Raw genomic sequence first — 19,444 nt, forward strand, 5'->3', positions numbered from 1 at the left:
ACCTTGAACCCCTTAAATAGAAGACTCTTGGGAAAGGGAAGGTGCTGACTTTGAAGAAAACATCAATTCTGGGCTCTGTAAGTGATGATCAGAGACCTCACAGCATCTCTTGGCCTTTGCAGGAAAATGTTCATGCTGCCTACACCCTCATCCTGAATCTGTCAGGAATTTCCTTTTCAGTCTAGGGCACATAACAGTGTCTATGGATTAGTATAAAGCAAAGCTCAGGAATTAAAAGTTTTCAAAATGCTGCTGCCACTCAGAATCTGGCCAGCATTGCACAGTCTGCTGTGACTGATTGTAAGGAAAAGGGGCTGGATCACCCTCTGGCATCAGTCTGCTTATCTCTCCCCCGACACCATCCTCCAGAAGCCGGAGGTTGGCCCCAAGGCCACTTTACCGGCTCTCCGGTGACTGATTGGATGCATTGGAATGCACTAACATAACTGTGCTTTTAAAAAAACAACGTCCTCTGGTTTTATGACTCTTCTTGGCCGGGTTCCCACTTGCTGGAACCGAAGCAAACCCTTTTTCATTTGCAGGAAGCTGCCGCTATTGGTGCGTTTTAAAGTTGAGAGGAGGATACACAATGGCTGCATTACAAGTAGCAAAGTCCAAGATGGAAAAAGGAAGCTTTTCAACATTTCAGAGTGGAAATTGTGAAAATTAGAAAGCCTCCTCCCAGTCCCTGGTGTGGTTTGCAAGCACGGATTGGGTGGAGAGATGCTGGGGAGGGAGGAAGGGGATGTGAATGTGCACTTCCAGCTAACGGGAGCCCTGAAGTTTGATCCTGCTTCAGACACAGCCAGATGTGCACAGTGTTGGTATTCACCTTGGCTTTTTCCCTGAAAGCACCCTGGCTGCCAAGCAGCAACAGCAGCACTGGCTGGGTCTGGCAGAGATCTGGAGAGGATAAATGTAGTATGTAAAGCCTAATGTACAATAAAGAACCGTTTTAAATTGTGACCTAGGATTGTGAAGCTTCCCTCTTACAATAGCCCATCCATCGTATTAGCCTTGACAGATTTTCTTGGATGGTATTTTAAAAATTGTGAACTCCAGGCTCTGCCCTCAGGCAACAGTAACAGCTTTGAGCTCAGCTCTGAGGAAAGGAGACCCCGTGAAACACTTGCAACTCACTTTTCTTAGTTTCTGTGAAAATCTTGGCTTTTAATGAGGAAAAACTACCTGTGGGGTTTTAACCTTGCTCTTCCTCCTCTCTGCTGTTTGCTGATGCATTAAGATTGATTAAGGGAAGACTGAAAGACAGAAAGTCACTTGTTGCTGCACTCATTCAGCTTCCTAAGATGTTCCAAAACATCATGGATAATATTACAACCCACACAGGACAAGCCTTGTGGCGGTTACGGACATAACGTGGCTACTGAATATACAGCAAAAGGATTAATAAAAGCAAGATGTTGGAGAGATTTTTTGGAGTGCTGTGGAGGATGAAAAGGACACTGGTATTCTCCTTTCTGAAGAGTGGTAACTTCTCATGGGTCACACTGATCAGGGGAGCACAATGATCCTGTGCCCTTCCTCTGATCATCTCACTGTGCTGTTATCCAGCCAGATCTCAGCATCTTTTTCAGATGAAGTAAATACAGGCATTTATGCAGAGAAACTGATAGGACATACATATTGCTCTGAATGTCAGATTATATCTATCCTGCAATGAAAGAGTAGCATTTGGAGAGGGTGCAAAATTCCTGTCCCTCTTCTGTATCCCCAGCTACCCTTTATTCAGGTGATGTATCTGATGTTTTATCAAGCTATTGGTCATAAAGCTACACTGTGCATTTTTCATGGTCTACTTCTCCTGGCCTTACCTTCAGCCTGCAGGCATGTAAATGGGGAAAACTAACCCAGAAGATGGCCATGGGTCTGTCCTTCAGAGAAGGTTGAGACATTCCCTCAGGATCTCTGAACACAGGTGTCCCCAAATGAAACACTTAATGCCATGAGCTCCCCAAAACAGACTCAAAGACAAAGGCTCCTAAAATTGAATGACTCCTTCTGTAAACATGGTCTCAAGGACATGGAGAAGGGACTGGAGACCAGGACCCTGCTGCCTGGTACCTGCCCTTTGTCTGGTGGAGGCACCCACGGGGTGGACAAGAGCATGTATTGCTGCCCTTGTGACACAAAAATTAGTTTTGCTAGGACTTAGGTGATGATCTAGTGATCCACAGCAATGAGGAAGCAGAGCTTTCTGCCCATCTCTGACTCCAAAGACAACATCATCTTCACGTTCTGCTGCAGTTTTCCAGCCTGATCTAGAGGAGCAGCAGACCACCACCAGGGCTATGAGGGCAAGGCCACCAGATATGACATTTTTTGGTAAAGTCAATGGTAGCCACCTAGTTTGCTGTAAAATCAATAAACTGTATTGCAAGAGGGACACTTTTTTCCTAGCATGCAAGCTTAGCATGCAAGTCTTGACTAAAGAAACAACTACACAGAGCCAGCCCTTGCTCATCTGTTCTTCCACACGGGAAAAGCTGTGAGCAGCATACAGTAGTTCCAACATGAATGAGCTGGGTTGTGTTCTCGGCTGTGAAATTGATTTGTATCTTCTCTAAAGTGAGTGTAGCCTACCTGTTTCACACTGAACATGCCCCCCTAGAACTCCTCTGTAATGACAAGCAAGATCTCCTCCAATCCCACAACTACTTGTGCTGCCATCCAGTGGGACCTGGACAGGCTGGAGAGTTGAGCGGGGAATAACCTAATGAAATTTAACAAGGGAAAGTGGAGAGTCCTGCATCTGGGCAGGAACAACCGCAGGTTCCAGTATAGGTTGGGAAATTACATATTAGAGAGCAGTGTAGGGGAAAGGGACCTGGGGGTCCTGGTGGACAGCAGGATGACCATGAGCCAGCATTGTGCCCTTGTGGCCAGGAAGGCCAATGGCATCCTGGGGTGTATTAGAAGGGGGGTGGTCAGTAGATCGAGAGAGGTTCTCCTGCCCCTCTACTCTGCCCTGGTGAGACCACACCTGGAATATTGTGTCCAGTTCTGGGCCCCTCAGTTCCAGAAGGACAGGGAACTGCTGGAGAGGGTCCAGAGCAGGGCAACAAAGATGATTAAGGGAGTGGAGCACCTCCCTTATGAAGAAAGGCTGAGGGAGCTGGGGCTCTTTAGTTTGGAGAAGAGGAGACTGAGGGGTGACCTTATTAATATTTATAAATATATAAAGGGTGAGTGCCACGAGGATGGAGCCAGGCTCTTCTCGGTGACAACCAATGGTAGGACAAGGGGTAATGGGATCAAGCTGGAACACAAGAGGTTCCACTTAAATTTGAGAAGAAACTTCTTCTCAGTGAGGGTGACAGAGCCTGGAACAGGCTGCCCAGGGTGGGTGTGGAGTTTCCTTTGCTGGAGACATTCAAAACCCACCTGGACATGTTCCTGTGTGACCTCAGGCGTTCCTGCTCCAGCAGGGGGATTGGACTAGATGATCTTTTGAGGTCCCTTCCAATGCCAAACATACTGTGATACTGTGATACTGGAAGTGGTAGTGCAAGACTTCCCAGGACAAACCCTGGGCTGATAAATCACAGTTTCACAGCACCATGTGCACAGCTAGTGATGTTCACATCTGAGCTGGGCTAGTTTGGATGCCCCATCTGGATCTGGTCTTCAAGAACAGGCATGAAGAGCAGACTTGGCAGGCTGTGTTTATCTCCTCTAACTGGAAAGGTTTTTGTTCCCTCTACAGTTAATGAAAGACGGATGTCAACACAAAGGGAAATTCATCCCATCCTAGATTGTCTTTGAAGATATTAGGATGAGTTGTCACCAGAAGACACACGTTACTCTCTTCTTTGACTAATGAAGAGGCCTAAAAAGGTAGTAAAAACTGTTACAATTGCATGACAAACTTGTAAATGTAGGCTGGCCGAAGGTACAAGTGGAAGGCAGCTGACATGGGAAATACACACTAGCAAGAACATGAACCTTTAATCTCTCTTAGATGAGTTTCTCCAAAAGACATGTCATCCCATCACTCATTTGCAGGGAGCTGGCAGGGTGGAAACTTCTTGTGGCAGATACTTTTGAGTTGGGGACGATCTGGTTCATTCTTGCAGTGATTTCTATTCTGAACTAAAATGGTAAAGCAGAAAAAAGGTACTTGTTCTGCACATAGATCTCCAAAGGGCAGATGCTTATTGCATCAACACTAATTGCAGGTTATCAGTCCTTAGCTATTGTTTCACGTGGAGTTTACCTAACCTATGATGATGCAAAACCTGGAGAGAAAATAGATATTCGTGGTCCCATCCCATCAAGACAGTGGCTTTTATAGACAAAATGCTGGAAGCGAAAATGAATTTAAACCTCAGTTAAGAAACTTGCTCACTTATTTCAAAGCATGCACAACCCTAATTACACCTTCTAAATATATTCCAGAAGTACAGCTGGATTGTAGAGTGACTAAATGGCATCATTTGCAGCCCATTATCTTTCAAAAGCTTTTCATGTGGTATCTTTGGGAAGTGGAGACTAATTGCGCTCCTTGCCTGTGCAATTTGGAGAGTTCGATACTTTAGACCCAACTAGAAAAATTAACGTATAAGAATCACTCATACCCATCTGCTGGTAGAACGAAAAGTCGCTGTTTCTTTGAAGCCATTAGAAATGATTGAGACAATGAGGATAATGTGTACTTCACCAGGAAACAAGCTAAGCTCAGACAGAATGTTTGACCAGGAGCTTGGAAGCATTTTTGAAATCTAAATCCAACTTTCCAAACTTCTTGAGTGAGCAGAATAGAAACTGCATGACTACCTACAGAGCAGATCTCCTTTTGTTCAGAACAGCCTCTATCATGATTTCTCTCAGGCCGGTTAGGAGGGCCCTGGTGCTTGTGAACTTCCCTAAAGCCATTGCTGGTGTTTAACCAGACTTGTGTTGGTGCCTGGTCTGGACCAAAGATGTCTCAAGAGTGAAAATGGAAGAGCTCTATGAAGGCTGAGTTTGTTGCTCATCCACTTTTATTTCTTTTTAAAGATTGATAAATAAATTAAGAACTGGAAAAAGGCATGTATCGTACTTTGCACTTGATAGCTGAAAATACTTTTCAGGAAATTTTTGAAGCAGCATTTAAGCAATTCCTTGTACAGATCATGAATTGACGAAGTCTGGACACTTTCTATCCCTGGACTTTAAAACCCATCTGAAGACATGTCTAAGCCCTTCCAGGCATAAGTCCTGGCTAGAAGCTGAGTTAGGACTAGGTCTTCAAGGTGGGGTAGTTTGGAAGATATTTCAAATATACAAGTTTTCCATTATCTATCACTTGCTGACCTTGCATGTATGGAAAAGCCCTTCTAGACAGCTCCTTGTGGTAAGTTCTTGTCTTTTTTGCCCTGCCTTGAGGCAAGCTACTCTGGTGCTAAACCTTCATAGCTCCTGAGCTTTGGGCTGCTGGTGGGGGTGTGATCTGCACATGGCACTGAGAAAGCCTGTTGAGCAGGACCAAAAGGCTCCACGAACTACAGGAGCCTTTCCACCACCTCCAGAGCTTTGTAACTGGATTCACACCACTGTCCCCTTCCCTTCACCCGAATCCAACACTTCTCGCTCATTTCTGGCTCCCAGTATCTGTCCCCTTACCTACCCTTGTTGTCCCAGGGCCTGGCCAGTGCAAAGGCAACAAGTGCCAGACTGTAATGAAAAAAAGCTTTTCATTTTCTGGTCGAAATAAGAATCTGAGGCACTGGAAATTTCACAGCAGAGCCTCTGCTCATGAGGTCTCCAGGCCTTAAGAGCTTCCAAAAATTCAATTAAGCTCCAGCCGTTTGAAAGCCAATTTGAACAATATCCCGGCTCCGAACTCTGCAGAGTTCACCAGTCACTATCCATCAGCCTCTGCCGTGCTCTCACCTCCTGCACTGCTAACCTGCATGTATTTTGGGGGGAAAAAGTCTGGCACAGCTCCTGATCCATTTCACAGGAAAGTCTGGTTTGATTTGTTACACCTTTTAGAAATGTCACAAAACATTACGACTTCCAGACACTCAAGAGGGTACGCCGAGCATTTATCTGTCTAGGCAGAGTTCAAATAGAACCAGTTCTTCCAAAATACTTGTGAACAGGTCAGAAGAGATAAAGCTCAGATGAAGCAGCTAAAATTGATTTTTCGGCAGTCACAAGTGATTATATCACAGCATTACACAGGTGACAATTTTGCTACTTAAGTTTATCCTCTTATTATTTTTTTGATACAATTATATGTCTATAATGTTGGTGAATAATTCATTTCAAATACAGTGTGTTACAAAATGCTGCTTTTTTTTTTAAACTGCTCTAAGTTTGTATGTTGATTTCATCACCTTGAGGGCTTCCAGAGAAAAGCCAAGACAATAGGAGCTCCTTGCTTCAAGATCTCTTTTAGGAAACTTCTACACCCAAATATCTACTGTTCCTTTGTCATCCACAGTATATGAGTAACTCTGCTGTCAGCTTGGTAGTCTATCAGGTTGGTAGTGATGCTGTCAAGGTAAGACACCCATCCAAAAAATTGTCACTGAAGGTTCTAAGCAAAGGTCTGCAGGACCTGGATGCCATTCTGAGTGTTTGCAAGTAAATAGCGTGAACTGGAAAGATCAGCTTCCCTGGAAGCACTCGCTTAGTCGTGGTGTCAGAACGAGTGCTCGCAGCATCACTCACAGAGACTTGCACGAGAGGGTTTAACAAATGAGGACCACTCCACCGCGAACGCTGCAAGAGCTGCTTGGTTCCACTCTGTTAGACCTCGCACTACAGCCTTTGGTGTGAGAGGTTTCCAACCACTTCACTCTTGAATGATTGACACCAAGACAAACGTTGGATTATGCTTTGTCTAGTAGAAAAAGAAAATCAATAACTCAGAGTAGTAAAAGTGCTGGTAGATTTGTACAGCAGCAAGACATACCCAAGTTCTTTTGCTGGGTTTTCTTGAAGGCAACCTCCTCCCTTGCCAAAAGCAAAGGTCGCCATAAGCTGCAGAATAGCGTGGGAAAACCTGCCTCAGACTTGGCCTGCACAGCAGAAAAAATGAGTTTTTTTTTCTTTTCAGCTCTGGGTTCTCTCTTCTCAAGAAAAATGTATTTATAGGACGAATGACGTTTCCTGCCGCATTCTTAACGTGCTTGCAGCTTGGGATAAGAACATGGGAGCTTTGTCTTCTGCCATCTGTTTTCTATGGCAATAAATATCCATTTACGGATTTATCTCTGCCTAGTGTGTTTTAAAGTCATGATATGAATGAGTGTTCATGGATATCCATTCAGAGAGGAAGTGTCATAGGTAAATACCAGTCCAAGCTCTGCACCGGTGTAGATTTACACTCGTTTAATGGACAGCGGAGTTCTGACTTGAGGCTCTGGTCACATTTTTAATCTTAGCTTATCTTCTTTGGAGGCAAAAGAAATAAAAAAGCAATCTGGACTAAAATCCTGCTGAGCTGCAAACGTCCACTGACACAATGGAGCGCAGGGCCTTTAATTTACCATAGCTGAGAGCTGGGACCTAAGGCTGGAGTGCAAACTGCAAGACCTAATTTAAAGTGGCTTTTCCAGCCATATCTCTCCCAGCTTGATTTGTTTCTCACAGCACTTCATTTAGTCTGGAGATGGCCTTCCTATTTACACAGCATCTGTAGTACCATCCTTTGAGCCTAAAGGCAGAAGAGAGGGCAGGCTTGTTCTTTTTTAATACAAGAAAGCTGCATGGCTTTCCTACTCAGAAAAACAATGCCTTGTGCTTGTGGTGAGAAACATTCCTGTGGCTGGAAAGTAGCCAGTGAGGTCTTGAGAGAAGGAGTAAATATGTGTTCTTCTTTACCAGTGCCTTGCAACAGCAGAAAGAGATCTCTGAATGGTGCGAGGCATTTGTTAGACATTAGCAGGACTCTATTCATCTTCCTCTCACACACATCCGCAGCACATGGATATAATAAAGATAGCTCGCAGGCAGAAACCGTCTCACATTAATAATGCAAAGGGAGAAAGGACTACATATTTAACGTGCATGTTTATTGGTGGGGGAGGGAGACCCAGAGAAGGAAAATGTGGTGGGGAGGGCTCTGCGTTGGGAAATACTGTGTTAGGAGTGGGATTCATGTCTCCTGGTTTGGGAGGAACCTCTTCTGACTGAGGTGTCCCTATGCGTGCTGGTTAAAGGAGAGCTGGCTGGGTTTTAAGGAGTTGTTAATCCAGTCAAAAATGTGTGTTCAGGGATCCTCCTCTGCATCCCCCACAGAGCATTTTGACACCTTGGCAGTGACCTCAAAGTCAGCCCAAGCTGCTGACCAGGATGGAGATGTCTCATAGACATCAGCATGGACTTAGATGAATCCAGCTCATGTCTCAGTCCTGACACTGACTGCCAGTGTGCCCCATGGCACAAAACTTAATTCTGCCTTAGCTGGCATGTTCAGTGGTCTCTGTGCCATACCTATGAATATTTAGCACCATCCTTTTTTCATTTGGACTTGTAAAAGCCTTTGCAAAGCCGTGTCTCCTGCTGGGTGCATGCCACGTGTCGCACAGGTCTCTCACATCTCAAGTTTACATGTGAAAATGGCTCACTCTTAACTGTATTTTGGGCTTTTTCACTGCTGCAGCAGGATTTGTTGGACTCTGAGCTTAGAAAGAGAGCTTCCACGTGGCATCAGGATCCCAAGTACAGGGGATCTGTGCCGTCACCTCTAGCTGGTGGGTGGCTCCAGGGAAAGAGACTGATGCATGCTTCAACCAGGTTGACCACAACCTCATGGGCCAGGTGCCTGATGGGGCAGCTCTGTGATGAGGTAGAGAGAATAATGGCAAGGACAGAGATTTAGGACAAAAATGAACCAGTCGCAAACCCCATCCTACCAAATCCTCTGGCAGCCTTTACAGCAAGGCTCCAGCGTATGCCTGACAAGAAGCCTAAACCAGCCCAACCTTAGGTCAAGAAGTGGGAAGGAGAAAAATAAACTGTAGATGTGAGTGAAAATAAAACAACACAACCCGCCCTGACCGCAGCTGGTCACTTGGGCTGTGCATGGAGCTGTTAAGTGTGTTATACACACTGCCAAGTCCCCTGCAGCGCTGGTCATCCCTATGCATCTGTTCTTGTCTCCTATATAAATACTCGTCTTCTCTGACACCTTCTTCTGCAGGTATTTCCATGCTTTTCCTTGCTCCCCATCAGAGCGTTGCCTCCAGGAAACACCCTGTGAGAGTACTGCTGTTTTTCACACCTCTCCATCACATGCACTAACACACACAGCAAAGCAAAGGCTCAGCAGCTGCTGCTCAGGCAAGTCAGTGTGGATAGAGTGTTTCCAAAGGGGATGTGAGCATCCATGGAGGAGAGTGGTCTCCCATTTTCCACACTGATTTATGACTTGTATCTAAGCTCATCACTCTAAAGGTATTTTCTGCGTGAAAGCATGAGCCCTTCCAGATGGGGAGGGGCCTGCCATAGCCAGCAGCAAAGGATGGTGGCCCTGAAGCAGCTGAGAGCTTGGTCTGGCCAAAAAATCATCTACCACCTTGTGGGAAGCTGCCTTTGAAGAAGACACCAGTCTCTTTGCCTCACACTTGCAAGAGCAGCTGCAGAGCCATCAGATGCTGACCCACCTCCTGTGATCTGGGTCACGGTACAGGGGACACAAATCAAACCTGTCCCCAAGGTGGGTTCAGCTCTGCCTGCCCTGGGCCCCTCTTAGAAAAAGCATCTTGAACCGCAAAGCCTGAATTTACCAGGAGGGAAAATTCTGAATACACTCCAAAGCAACAAACAACAATCAAACAATAGAAGACCAAAACTGTGTGAATAATTGATTATCTTTGGTTTGCTTGACGGACTGGGAAGGCAAAGGAAATATGTTTCAGGTTGACACAAAGTTATTCTGCTTTCTCTTCTGCTAAATGGAGAAGGAAGGAAAACAAACAAAAAAAGGCTTTGTTTTTAACAGAAACAGTTTTTGAACCTGCATTTAATTTTTGAGATTTTTTTCATATCCCTTAAAAAAATGAAGGCATTCATCCAAATTAAATTGCACTCTGCTTGGAAGAAAAATTGTACAAAGAAAAAAATTCATTTGAAATGTCCAAAAACAGATTTTTCTTTTGAGTGACACATGCAACAGACTCGAAGTAAACTCACAGGTGGCTTCAGCTGCCGCAAAAATGCTTTTCAGCAAAACAGATGCCAGGAGCAAAGGTTTCCCTCAGTCCTGCATGGAGCAACTCTGAGCCGCTCTGTCCTTGTAGAGCTTCTACATGTTCCACCAGCCATGGACCACTGGGTGAAGCACCCCTTGCCCACCCTGCAGCACCCTGCCCAGACCTCCTGCAGCCAGAGCGTGAAGACCATTCCCATTCCCTTCAGCTGAACACCCTGTCAGGGGATATTAGCAGTGACAAACGGGGTGTGCAAGGTGTCCCTGTCCCCTGGGGGGCTGTGCCACCACTGCCAGCTCCAGCAGAGGCTGATTACCAAGCAAAGACAGCCTGAAGTGTCCAATGTGCACGCAGTGTGTGCTCAGTGTGTGCTTGGTGTGTGCTCATTGTGTGCTTGGTGTGTGCTCGGTGTGAGCTTGGTGTGTGCTCGGTGTGAGCTCATTGTGTGCTTGGTGTGTGCTCAGTGTGTGTTTGGTGTGTGCTCAGTGTATGCTTGGTGTGTGCTTGGTGTGAGCGCATTGTATGCTTGGTGTGTGCTCAGTGTGTGCTTGGTGTGTGTTTGGTGTGAGCTCATTGTGTGCTTGGTGTGTGCTTGGTGTGAGCTTGTTGCACATTTGTGTGTTTGGTGTGTGCCCAGTGTGTGCTTGGTGTGTGCTCAGTGTATGCTTGGTGTGTGTTTGGTGTGAGCTCATTGTGTGCTTGATGTGTGCTTGGTGTGAGCTTGTTGCACACCTGTGTGTTTGGTGTGTGCCCAATGTGTGCTCAGGTGCATGCACAGTGTGCACTTGGTGTGTGCTCAGTGCACGCTCCGTGCACTCCACAGGTGTGCATTGCTCTCTGTGCTGACACCCATGTCCCATCCACTGCCTGTTTGCCAACTTGTCAATTCTTCCAAGCAATGGGACCCCCCTCAGTCCCCTGGGTGTTGCTGCTATGGTGATGTGCTTTCAGGTAATTAATGTCATAATTACAGCTTTCCCGGGACCCCCTGCTATGCCTCCCACAGCAAGAAAGCGGCAGTGTCACGATGGCTGGCCAGGGACTGCCAGTTCCCAGTGTCACGCTGGCTGGCACCGACCAGAGCTGCACATCATGCACTGTATAGCCCATATTGCACTGTGCAACCACTGCTCGCTATACATCCCAGCTGGGACAGACACTAGTGCACATCTGCGTCTATGGTAACTTAGACAAAGCTCTCCCACATCACCCTGAGCTTTCTGCTGGTATTCATTATTTGACATTGCTATTGTTTACTCCGCATTTGTACAGGTCAGTGCTGCTGTGTGCTGTCACACTGTCTCAAGTATTCATTATTAGAAATTACCCTTTTTGGAAATTATTACCTGCAAGTATTATCACAGACCCTTTAACTAGTTTTAATTGCTGCATGCTATCTTATTGTTCCTGCTGGCATCAATTTCTACCCTACGTTATCACACAGCCTTTGACTAATATTAATTCCCATTCATCACCATACAGGTCCCACCAATAGTAATTTCTACACACCACGGCATACACCAATAGTAATTTCTACACACCATGACATAACCCCTATTAGCTTTGGCTACTAACAGTTGGGCAGACAACTGCTATCAAATGGTGCCTTCCTCATCCTCTGGGCATGCATGCAGGACAAAGAAATCACAGCTTACCCTCTCCACACTGCGTCTCCTCAGTGATCCATATGGTATTTTGAATAAAAGTCTTCGGGTCCTACCCGGAGTCCCAGCTGTCTGCACTACCATAGTGCAGAGCTAACTCGTGTGTGTGTGTGTGTTGGTGTGTGTGAGGGTTCACAGCACACACAGGCTTCTTTTGGAATCACTTACAGTCTCATCGAGATTTCCCAACTATCAAATAGCTGAGTGGGTTTTCACATCAGACCATATGAGTCAAGATGTGGCTTGTTTGAAAGAAGGAGGGGGGAAAAGGGAAAAAGGAAAAAAAAAAGAGAACCCAAGCCTTGTAAGCCTTGTAACCTTAACAACATGTTTCAAGCAGCGTATCTTTAGCTTCCTTCCCTTTCTCGGTGTAGTTTGCTCAGCAATATTGCTGTGCCACAGAGGTGGAAAAATTAAGCTTCTAGGGAGAATGTTCCAAAAATGTCAAGCTCGCTTCTTGTTGCTACAGATGGTAACCAGGTCAGTTGTCTAATCAAAGCTCGATCAGAGTTATTATACATTTTGCCATGTGACTGCAGACCCCTCTGGTTTGCTGTACAGTAGATCACATGTTCACCTTAAAAAGAATATCTGGTGTATGACCATCTGGTGCAGAGATTAATGTTAAATCCTACGTTTGGATATTCCTCTCTCCTAGATGCTGGAAAGCACATCCCCAGAGCACAGGGATCACACAGATCCTTGGGGCTGCTCAGCTGAGCACACGCACTAATAAAAATCATTATATTAGAGTCTATAATTGTGTTCTCTTCACAAAGTCAGACCCAACATGTGCTCCTTTTTTCTCTTACAAAACCACTTTAGAGACTAATAGACAATGATATTTTCTTTCTCTGGAAGAAAAGTTTGAAACTATAGTTACACTTTAAATTGTACACAAGTGTTTTGGAAACGAGAAAAATACTTTCCACTCCCACAGTCTTATCAAGTTGTCTCAAAGCAGCCAGGTATGATTCTGTGCTTTTGTAAAGATGTGTTTTGGATGTTATGTTCATTTCCATACCTAGTTACATGCACTGGTCTAAATGCAGGTTAGAGTTAATGTGTGCGAAGTGGGAGCTTCTCAGTTCACCAGCTCCATAGTGGTATTCTGAATTTGCTTAGTAAAACAGAAAAGAAGTTGGCCCACGCTCTTTTCCTTGGAGCAGTTCTAGCTGGGAGATCAAAATCTGCTGAGCTGTGGAGCCAATCCCTTCCTCCGCATTTTGTTCTCATTTTAATGCAAAACTAAAAATACTTCGTTTTGATCGAAGTCCAAAAGCCAGGATTAAGGTGTTAGGGACATGGCATTAAAGCAACCATTTAAAATAGAGAAACTCTGTATCTGCACAGCATATGCACATGCATTAAAACTGGTCAAAGAAAAAAAAAACCAGCAGCTTGATGTGGGAAACTCTAAATATTAAAACAATCAGCCTTTGTTCATAATTAGTTCCATATGTCTCTTGCCAAAGAGAGTGAGAGAGACAGGAAAAGATGAAAATATCTTAAGCATGACTGACTTATATAGGTTCTTTATGTGAAATAGGTGAAGTGTTTGGGTCTTTGCTTCTTGCAGGGGTTTTTATGATTGTAAATTCCCCCCTGCTATCTCACAGTTTGCCTACCTGTTTTTCTTTAAGCACAAGGTGTCTGGCATTTCCCACCTGCCCCCAGGGGACCTTGCCTGCATCAGCAGAGCCACTGGGGATCTACCCGTGGAGAAAGAGAGCAAAGGTGTCTGCGGTCTGCTTTACTGGGAGCTTTGCCTGGATGAACAATGAGTCATATCTGAGTCAGGAGCTCAGGGGTGAGTGTTTCCAGAGCAGCAAAATCTCCCTGCTCACCCCATCTGAAGCCCTAGGCCTGGGGGATCCTGCTCACACCAGTTCATTCCCCAGAAGCTCTTGTATTCCTGCACACGAGGTCTCCTGTGGGTCCAACTCTTAGAGAGATAAGCCTTGTAGACAAAACTTCATCCACTAGAGGGGACAAAGAGCTGTAACACATCCCCACCAGTGTCTATGAGCTCCAGGAGCAAAGGCAGATAGTCTAGTGGTACCAGCATGAAGCATCACATAGACTCATTTTCTCCATAGGGGAAACGGGAGCATTCATTCAGTTATTTCCACAAAATGTGAGTTCTTTATGTAGGTTTTTAGGTCTTGCAAATGACATGCAAATCTGCATACTGCTTAAGGCAGCTGAATAATAATACAAATATTCTCCTTTGCAGGAAACCCCTTGCGCATGTGGAAAGTAGAAGAAATCCATCCGTTTGCATAGTGTTGGAACCGGTTCCAACAAGATCCCTGCATATCCCAATGGGCTTCATTTCTCCCTCCCTCCATGTGCTGCACCCCAGGCACAACTCTATGCGTATCCTCCACAGAAACCACAGAAACCTGGAGACCTGTACCCACTATGACACTTTCTTCTATCTCATTCCTCATCACCCAGTTGGTATGAACCCAGAGATGGGAAGCCAAACCACAATCATCAGGACTGTGAAAATAATCTAGAAGAATGAGATTTTTGCTTTCTGTTTTTAGGGTTGTTCAAGGTACATTGGTAGGCAAATGTACAGGGTAGTCTATTAATATTAGTTCAATAGATTCCCTATAGGATAAGTAATGCAAAACATGCTCTCATTATGGTCTTTCTAGTGGTTCCTGGAGAGGGAGATCAGGTGTTTGTGGCAGGTCATGGGCACTTCAGGCCATCGAATTCTGAATTTCCCTCTGGAGGGCCCCTTCTCTCTTGTAGTTGACTGCAGAAGCAGATTAAGTTGACCAGACTCATCATTGAGGCTTCATTCGACTGTATTGTCTGTAGAGACAATCTCCAGCCTGAACAGCACAGTAGGAAATAAAAGCCAAACTATTGTAAAGGAACATCCTGGCCTCACCACCACAGACCCTCAAAAGAGACACGCTATATTTACTAACTGCTGAAAGACGAAACTCTTTAAAGCAGTAGATGCTTTTTAGTACTAATTGCAGGCTGCCAGGAACAGCGGTTTGTGGTAACAATGCATCAGAGGAAAGTACATTCCAATAGATTGCTATTTAGACTAGATTTTTTTTTGGTCTTTAATGAAAAGGAGAGAAAAATCATTTACTGCTGCAAAGCGTGTCTTATATTTGCAACTGAGGAGTCAAGTTTCAAGTTAGTGTATGCCCAGCGGAGAGCAGTCAATGGAAACCAGTGACAGCAATGGCATAAACTGAAATGCAGTATGTGATATCTATCAGATCTATCAATAACACACCGCTTTGTAAAACTGAAAAGTCACTCAGTATAGAAAAAAACCACTTAAGTTCTGTACTCTATGGAGACATGAGTATGGCAACAGAATAAGAAGAGAACAAGGATAACTTGCAACTCCTGACAACATTTTCCACCCTGGATTATATTGATGGTCTCTGTCAATAGCAAAGCCAAATTCTTCCCTGGAGTCCTGATAGGGAAACCACTTGTATTTGAGCTCATCAGCAGCTCCTATTAATCTTAGTGGAATTCCTTGCTTCCCATTGTAAGAAATCCTCTTTAGCTGATTTGTTGGCTCATGGCAAAGCAATAGGAAGACAAGGAGAACATGGTGATGCTTTGGGGCTGCAGTCCCTACAGAGACTTAACTGATGTTTTACTGCACCCAGAGTCAGACTGTAAAGGAAACTGCCATGTTGGGAGTAAAAATAAGCACAGGTTGTTATTGCAAATCCAGCTTGCTTTAAAGTTAAAAAAATCCCCACAATGTTCCAGTCTTACATGGTGTTTTACAGGGGAATGTTCTGATCACTTTAGCCTGGGGAGGGATGTGGGAAAGCACACTGAGTGGAGCTGCATTCCTGTATGAGCCTTTTCCGTCAGAGCTGGCAACAACCCAGCAGCTTGCTAGGCTGAGAGATGCTGTTTGCAGCCCCCAGACATGAAAACCCAGGGGTTTCCCCTGTGTGTGGCAAGGCCAGGTCACATCTGGGGGACACACAGACCATCACACATCCCTGTTGTCCTTAGGCAAACAGGGTTGCTGCTGTGGCAGCTCCTGCATTGGTACATGTGGGTGGCTTTGTTGGGTGCAGCAATGCAGGTTGAGTATGAAGGTCAGCCCCACATTTGAACAGAGATTCTTGCTTTGTTTTACTCTGTTTTGGTGCTCTGGGTTATGCAGAGATCAGCATGGTGTTGCACTGTGTGTGCAGCATGTCCATCACTTGTACCGACAGAGACAACTGGGAATTTAGGCTCCTGTGACAGATTTGCATTGTACTACAGCAAGGTTGTTTAACCATCTGTGGTTCTTAGAAGTGTTAGTAAGTCTGACTAGCATGAACCTAAACAGAAACCCAGAGCCAAGCATCAGTGTAGGTTAATCCAGAATGTAATATTAGATGTTCCTTAATTTCCTAATTCATTGGTATTCCAGCAGAAATATCCACATGGCCACTCATCTGTTACTTCTTATAATTCAGCCTTGGGTGTAAAGGGGTATCACTGGCAGAGCAGAGCATGAAACCCTGGATGTCACCTCCTGAGCCCACACCTAGCCAAGTTCTTAGACTCATCAGCTGGCATGCCCACCAAGACAGTAAGTTCTTGACAAAATCTCCAGCAGATAGAAGATAAAGTCACACTGCTCAAAAGCTCTGAGTAGAGGACCAGTCTAGAGCTGGAAAGAGCAGTGCTCCTGTTCATTCACAAGTCAGAAAGAAGGCTATGGGAGGCTATGGAACTCTAGTTCAAGAGCCACGCACATGGTATGTCCATGGGACCCCAGAAGCAGTCACTTGTGACTCATTGCATGTCCTTGAGAAAACAGGTTTGGCTGACAGGTTGGAGGCCCTTCCAACATGCTGAAGTGTCTGGAAGCAAAATGTGTCATCTCCAAACAGAACATGGTGTTCAACCTTTCTTCTGATCTTTAAAGAAAATACGAAGGGCACAGCCTCTACTGGAAGTCATAGCACAGATGTTGACAGCCCAGAAAATGTCTTCAGGAAAGAAGACAGAGCATCCTGCATCCTTCCTCCTCCCCTAGTGCCAGCAAACAGACTCTCCAGGAGCAGCCTCCATTCTACCTCCAGTTCTCCTCCCCACCCATCGTCCTGTGCGTGGTCCCTGCTGGGGAAAGTGGTCCCAATCTCTGTGCATCCGGGCAGACGGGCTCCTGGAAAACCCTGGCCAGAAGAACAGCAGCAAATAGCAACTGAGGCCTCTGCTAGATGGAAGGACATTTCCCTTGTGTTTTAGTGTGCCGGTAGGTCGGCTCTTTTCCCACATAACTCAGAGAGACAGTAATTAATTAGGGAGGGAACTTGCCTGATCCCATTGCCCTGGAGACACACCCCTGTAAACATCACGAAGGGATCGCCGAGGCCACCTCTGACTTCCAAGGCTTATATAAACAAAAGAAGAGATATTTGGCAATGACACCACATTCCCACATCGTGGATGTGTAGCAGAGGTTGGATGTCATGCATAAAATAGCCGTCATGCACACAACCGAGGTATGACTGTGCAATATTTCTATCAGGGATCTGTTCTAAAGTCTTTGCAAATCCCAGCAACTGCAAGGAATGTGCAAATATTTGGTGCATCTCACTATCAGGTCTTAAAATGTGAGCGGGTTATTCCTGAGTAAGGCTTAACACTGCTGATTTGCTTCAATTCCTGAAGAAATAGGGGTTTGCTCAGCACGGCATGGGAAGTACTCAGCCTTGAGCCAGATTTAAGGCTTAAACAGGATATGTGACATATGGACTATGTCAAACACTCTGAAGATAAATGCTTCTTTGTTCTGTGTAATTTTCCCTCTTTTAAAACTTCATCCTTTTTACACTGCTTTGATTAATCTTAATGTACCGCAGGAAAGCATATGTGTCTATGTGAAGGGAGGAGAGAGAGTTATGTTGCCCCAAGAGAAAGCCACATGGAGAGAAGAGAGGCCAACATGTCCATAAAGAATGGAGAGAAGCAGAAGACTCATGAGAGGCATCATGAGGGGTTTTTTTTAAGCCTTGCCAGACCTGGTAAACAGCCTCTCAGGCAAATTTTGTTTTGTAGTTGAGGTCTCACAGGCATGAAATAATGATGGATTTTGTCTGAGTGAGGAGAAAACTGCATTTGCACAGAAGAGAAAGAGAAATTGCTAACACTGGCAAAATAAAAACCAAAATCGGTTACATTCTGATCTTTGTAGATTTATATGGACAGACGAAGAAATGCGAAAAGTTTGTCTGACTCCCTGGATCTTCAGGCTTGGAGTGTCACCCTGTAGTTACTATCAGTTTCCATTTTATTGCTTTAGCTCTTTTGTGTTGGCCAGCACCCTACCTCATTTGTAGGAGACATCTGGAGTGGCGTTTACCTCTCTTAACTTTGATCGCTTTCATCTGAGCTTGTCATCTGGACTCCTTCTGTCATCAGTAAAGAGAAATGGGCACTTTCAAGGTTCTTCAGCTGCCTACTTTACTGGGGGGTAAATGATACCTAAAAGTGTCAATGTCTCCCCACTGATTATAAAATAAGCTTGATAACTGGCCACTCTTGTTCTACCTCTCCAGCTCTCAAAAGTTCTGCTGTGTCCCTGGGCAGCTGTATTTAATTGCCCTGCCTTTGCTAACATCCCTGTTGGCATTCGCACTCCCAGATCTTCATTCAGGCTAGAGGTGAGGAAGAGATTTTTTACAATGAGAGTGGTGAAACACTGTCCCAGGTTGCCCAGAGAGGTGGTGGATGCCCCATCCTTGGAAACATCCAAGGCCAGGCTGGACATGGCTCTGAGCAACCTGATCTGGGTGAAGGTGTCCTTGCTTATTGCAGGGGATTGGACTAAATGACCTTTGAAGGTCCCTTCCAACCCAAACCATTCTATGATTCTATGAATCTATGATTCCATGACTCTATGGTTCCATGATTCTATTCTCACCATCTTCTTTTTGTGCATTCTTTTGCTAAGACTGGACTGCTTCAGAAAGCTCTTCTGTTCCACAGAGGCTTTTTGAGGGTCAAGAGCATGACCTGACTCTCATGGGAGGGAGGTTAGGAGCTATCTGTGGTTGAGAGCACTGTGCACGGGGCTGCAGCACAACACTGGCTTTTCTTCTGCTCCATGACTCTTCATGGTAGCTGTGCCTGGTAACTCAGGTCCCTGGGCTGGGTTCAAGAAATGACTCAACAGATTCATGAAAGCACATCTACTGTGGGATGCTAAATTTGAAGACACCACTTCTGGGTTAGGAAATCCCCGAGTGGGAACAGCTTGTGGCTGGAAGATGACTGTGTACTTGCCTTATTCTTACATTTGTCTGTAGGCATCTGATGTTGTTTGCTGCCTGAGACATGATGTTGGACTAAATCATTCATTGGAAAGACCTGGTAGGATCATTTTTATGTCCTTATTTTCCGAAGTATCTAAACAAAACCTGATGAACAGCTACCTAACTGGATCTCTTTAACGCCGCAATCATGCTGAGCAACCTCAAGGGTCAAGAGGCCTGATTCTGCTCCTACCCATCAGACTGGCAAAACTTAGGCTGAGTCTAGTGGTGGAAGATGAAGCTTTAAGACTCCTGCAAACTAGGTGCTGAGGATACACTAGAGGATTAAGTTGTT

General features: G+C 45.1%; 1 protein-coding gene across 2 annotated transcripts in view; it reads right to left on the minus strand.

The window, feature by feature from the left end:
- Positions 1-19,444, minus strand: part of FRMD4A (FERM domain containing 4A) — a gene marked incomplete at both ends in the record, with an annotated part of 384,638 nt that overhangs the window by 199,238 nt on the left and 165,956 nt on the right. Inside the window, one exon of one of the 2 annotated variants that reach the window (XM_080354260.1) lies at positions 11,819-11,911. The exons of the other annotated variant lie outside the window; for it this stretch is intronic. Coding sequence (XP_080210386.1) covers positions 11,819-11,911 — 93 coding nt within the window. Of the gene's footprint in view, positions 1-11,818; positions 11,912-19,444 lie in introns of those variants that run through there. 2 annotated transcript variants of the gene reach the window in all.

Source organism: Nesoenas mayeri (assembly GCF_963082525.1).
Source record: "Nesoenas mayeri genome assembly, chromosome: 1".
Classification (NCBI taxonomy): domain Eukaryota; kingdom Metazoa; phylum Chordata; class Aves; order Columbiformes; family Columbidae; genus Nesoenas; species Nesoenas mayeri.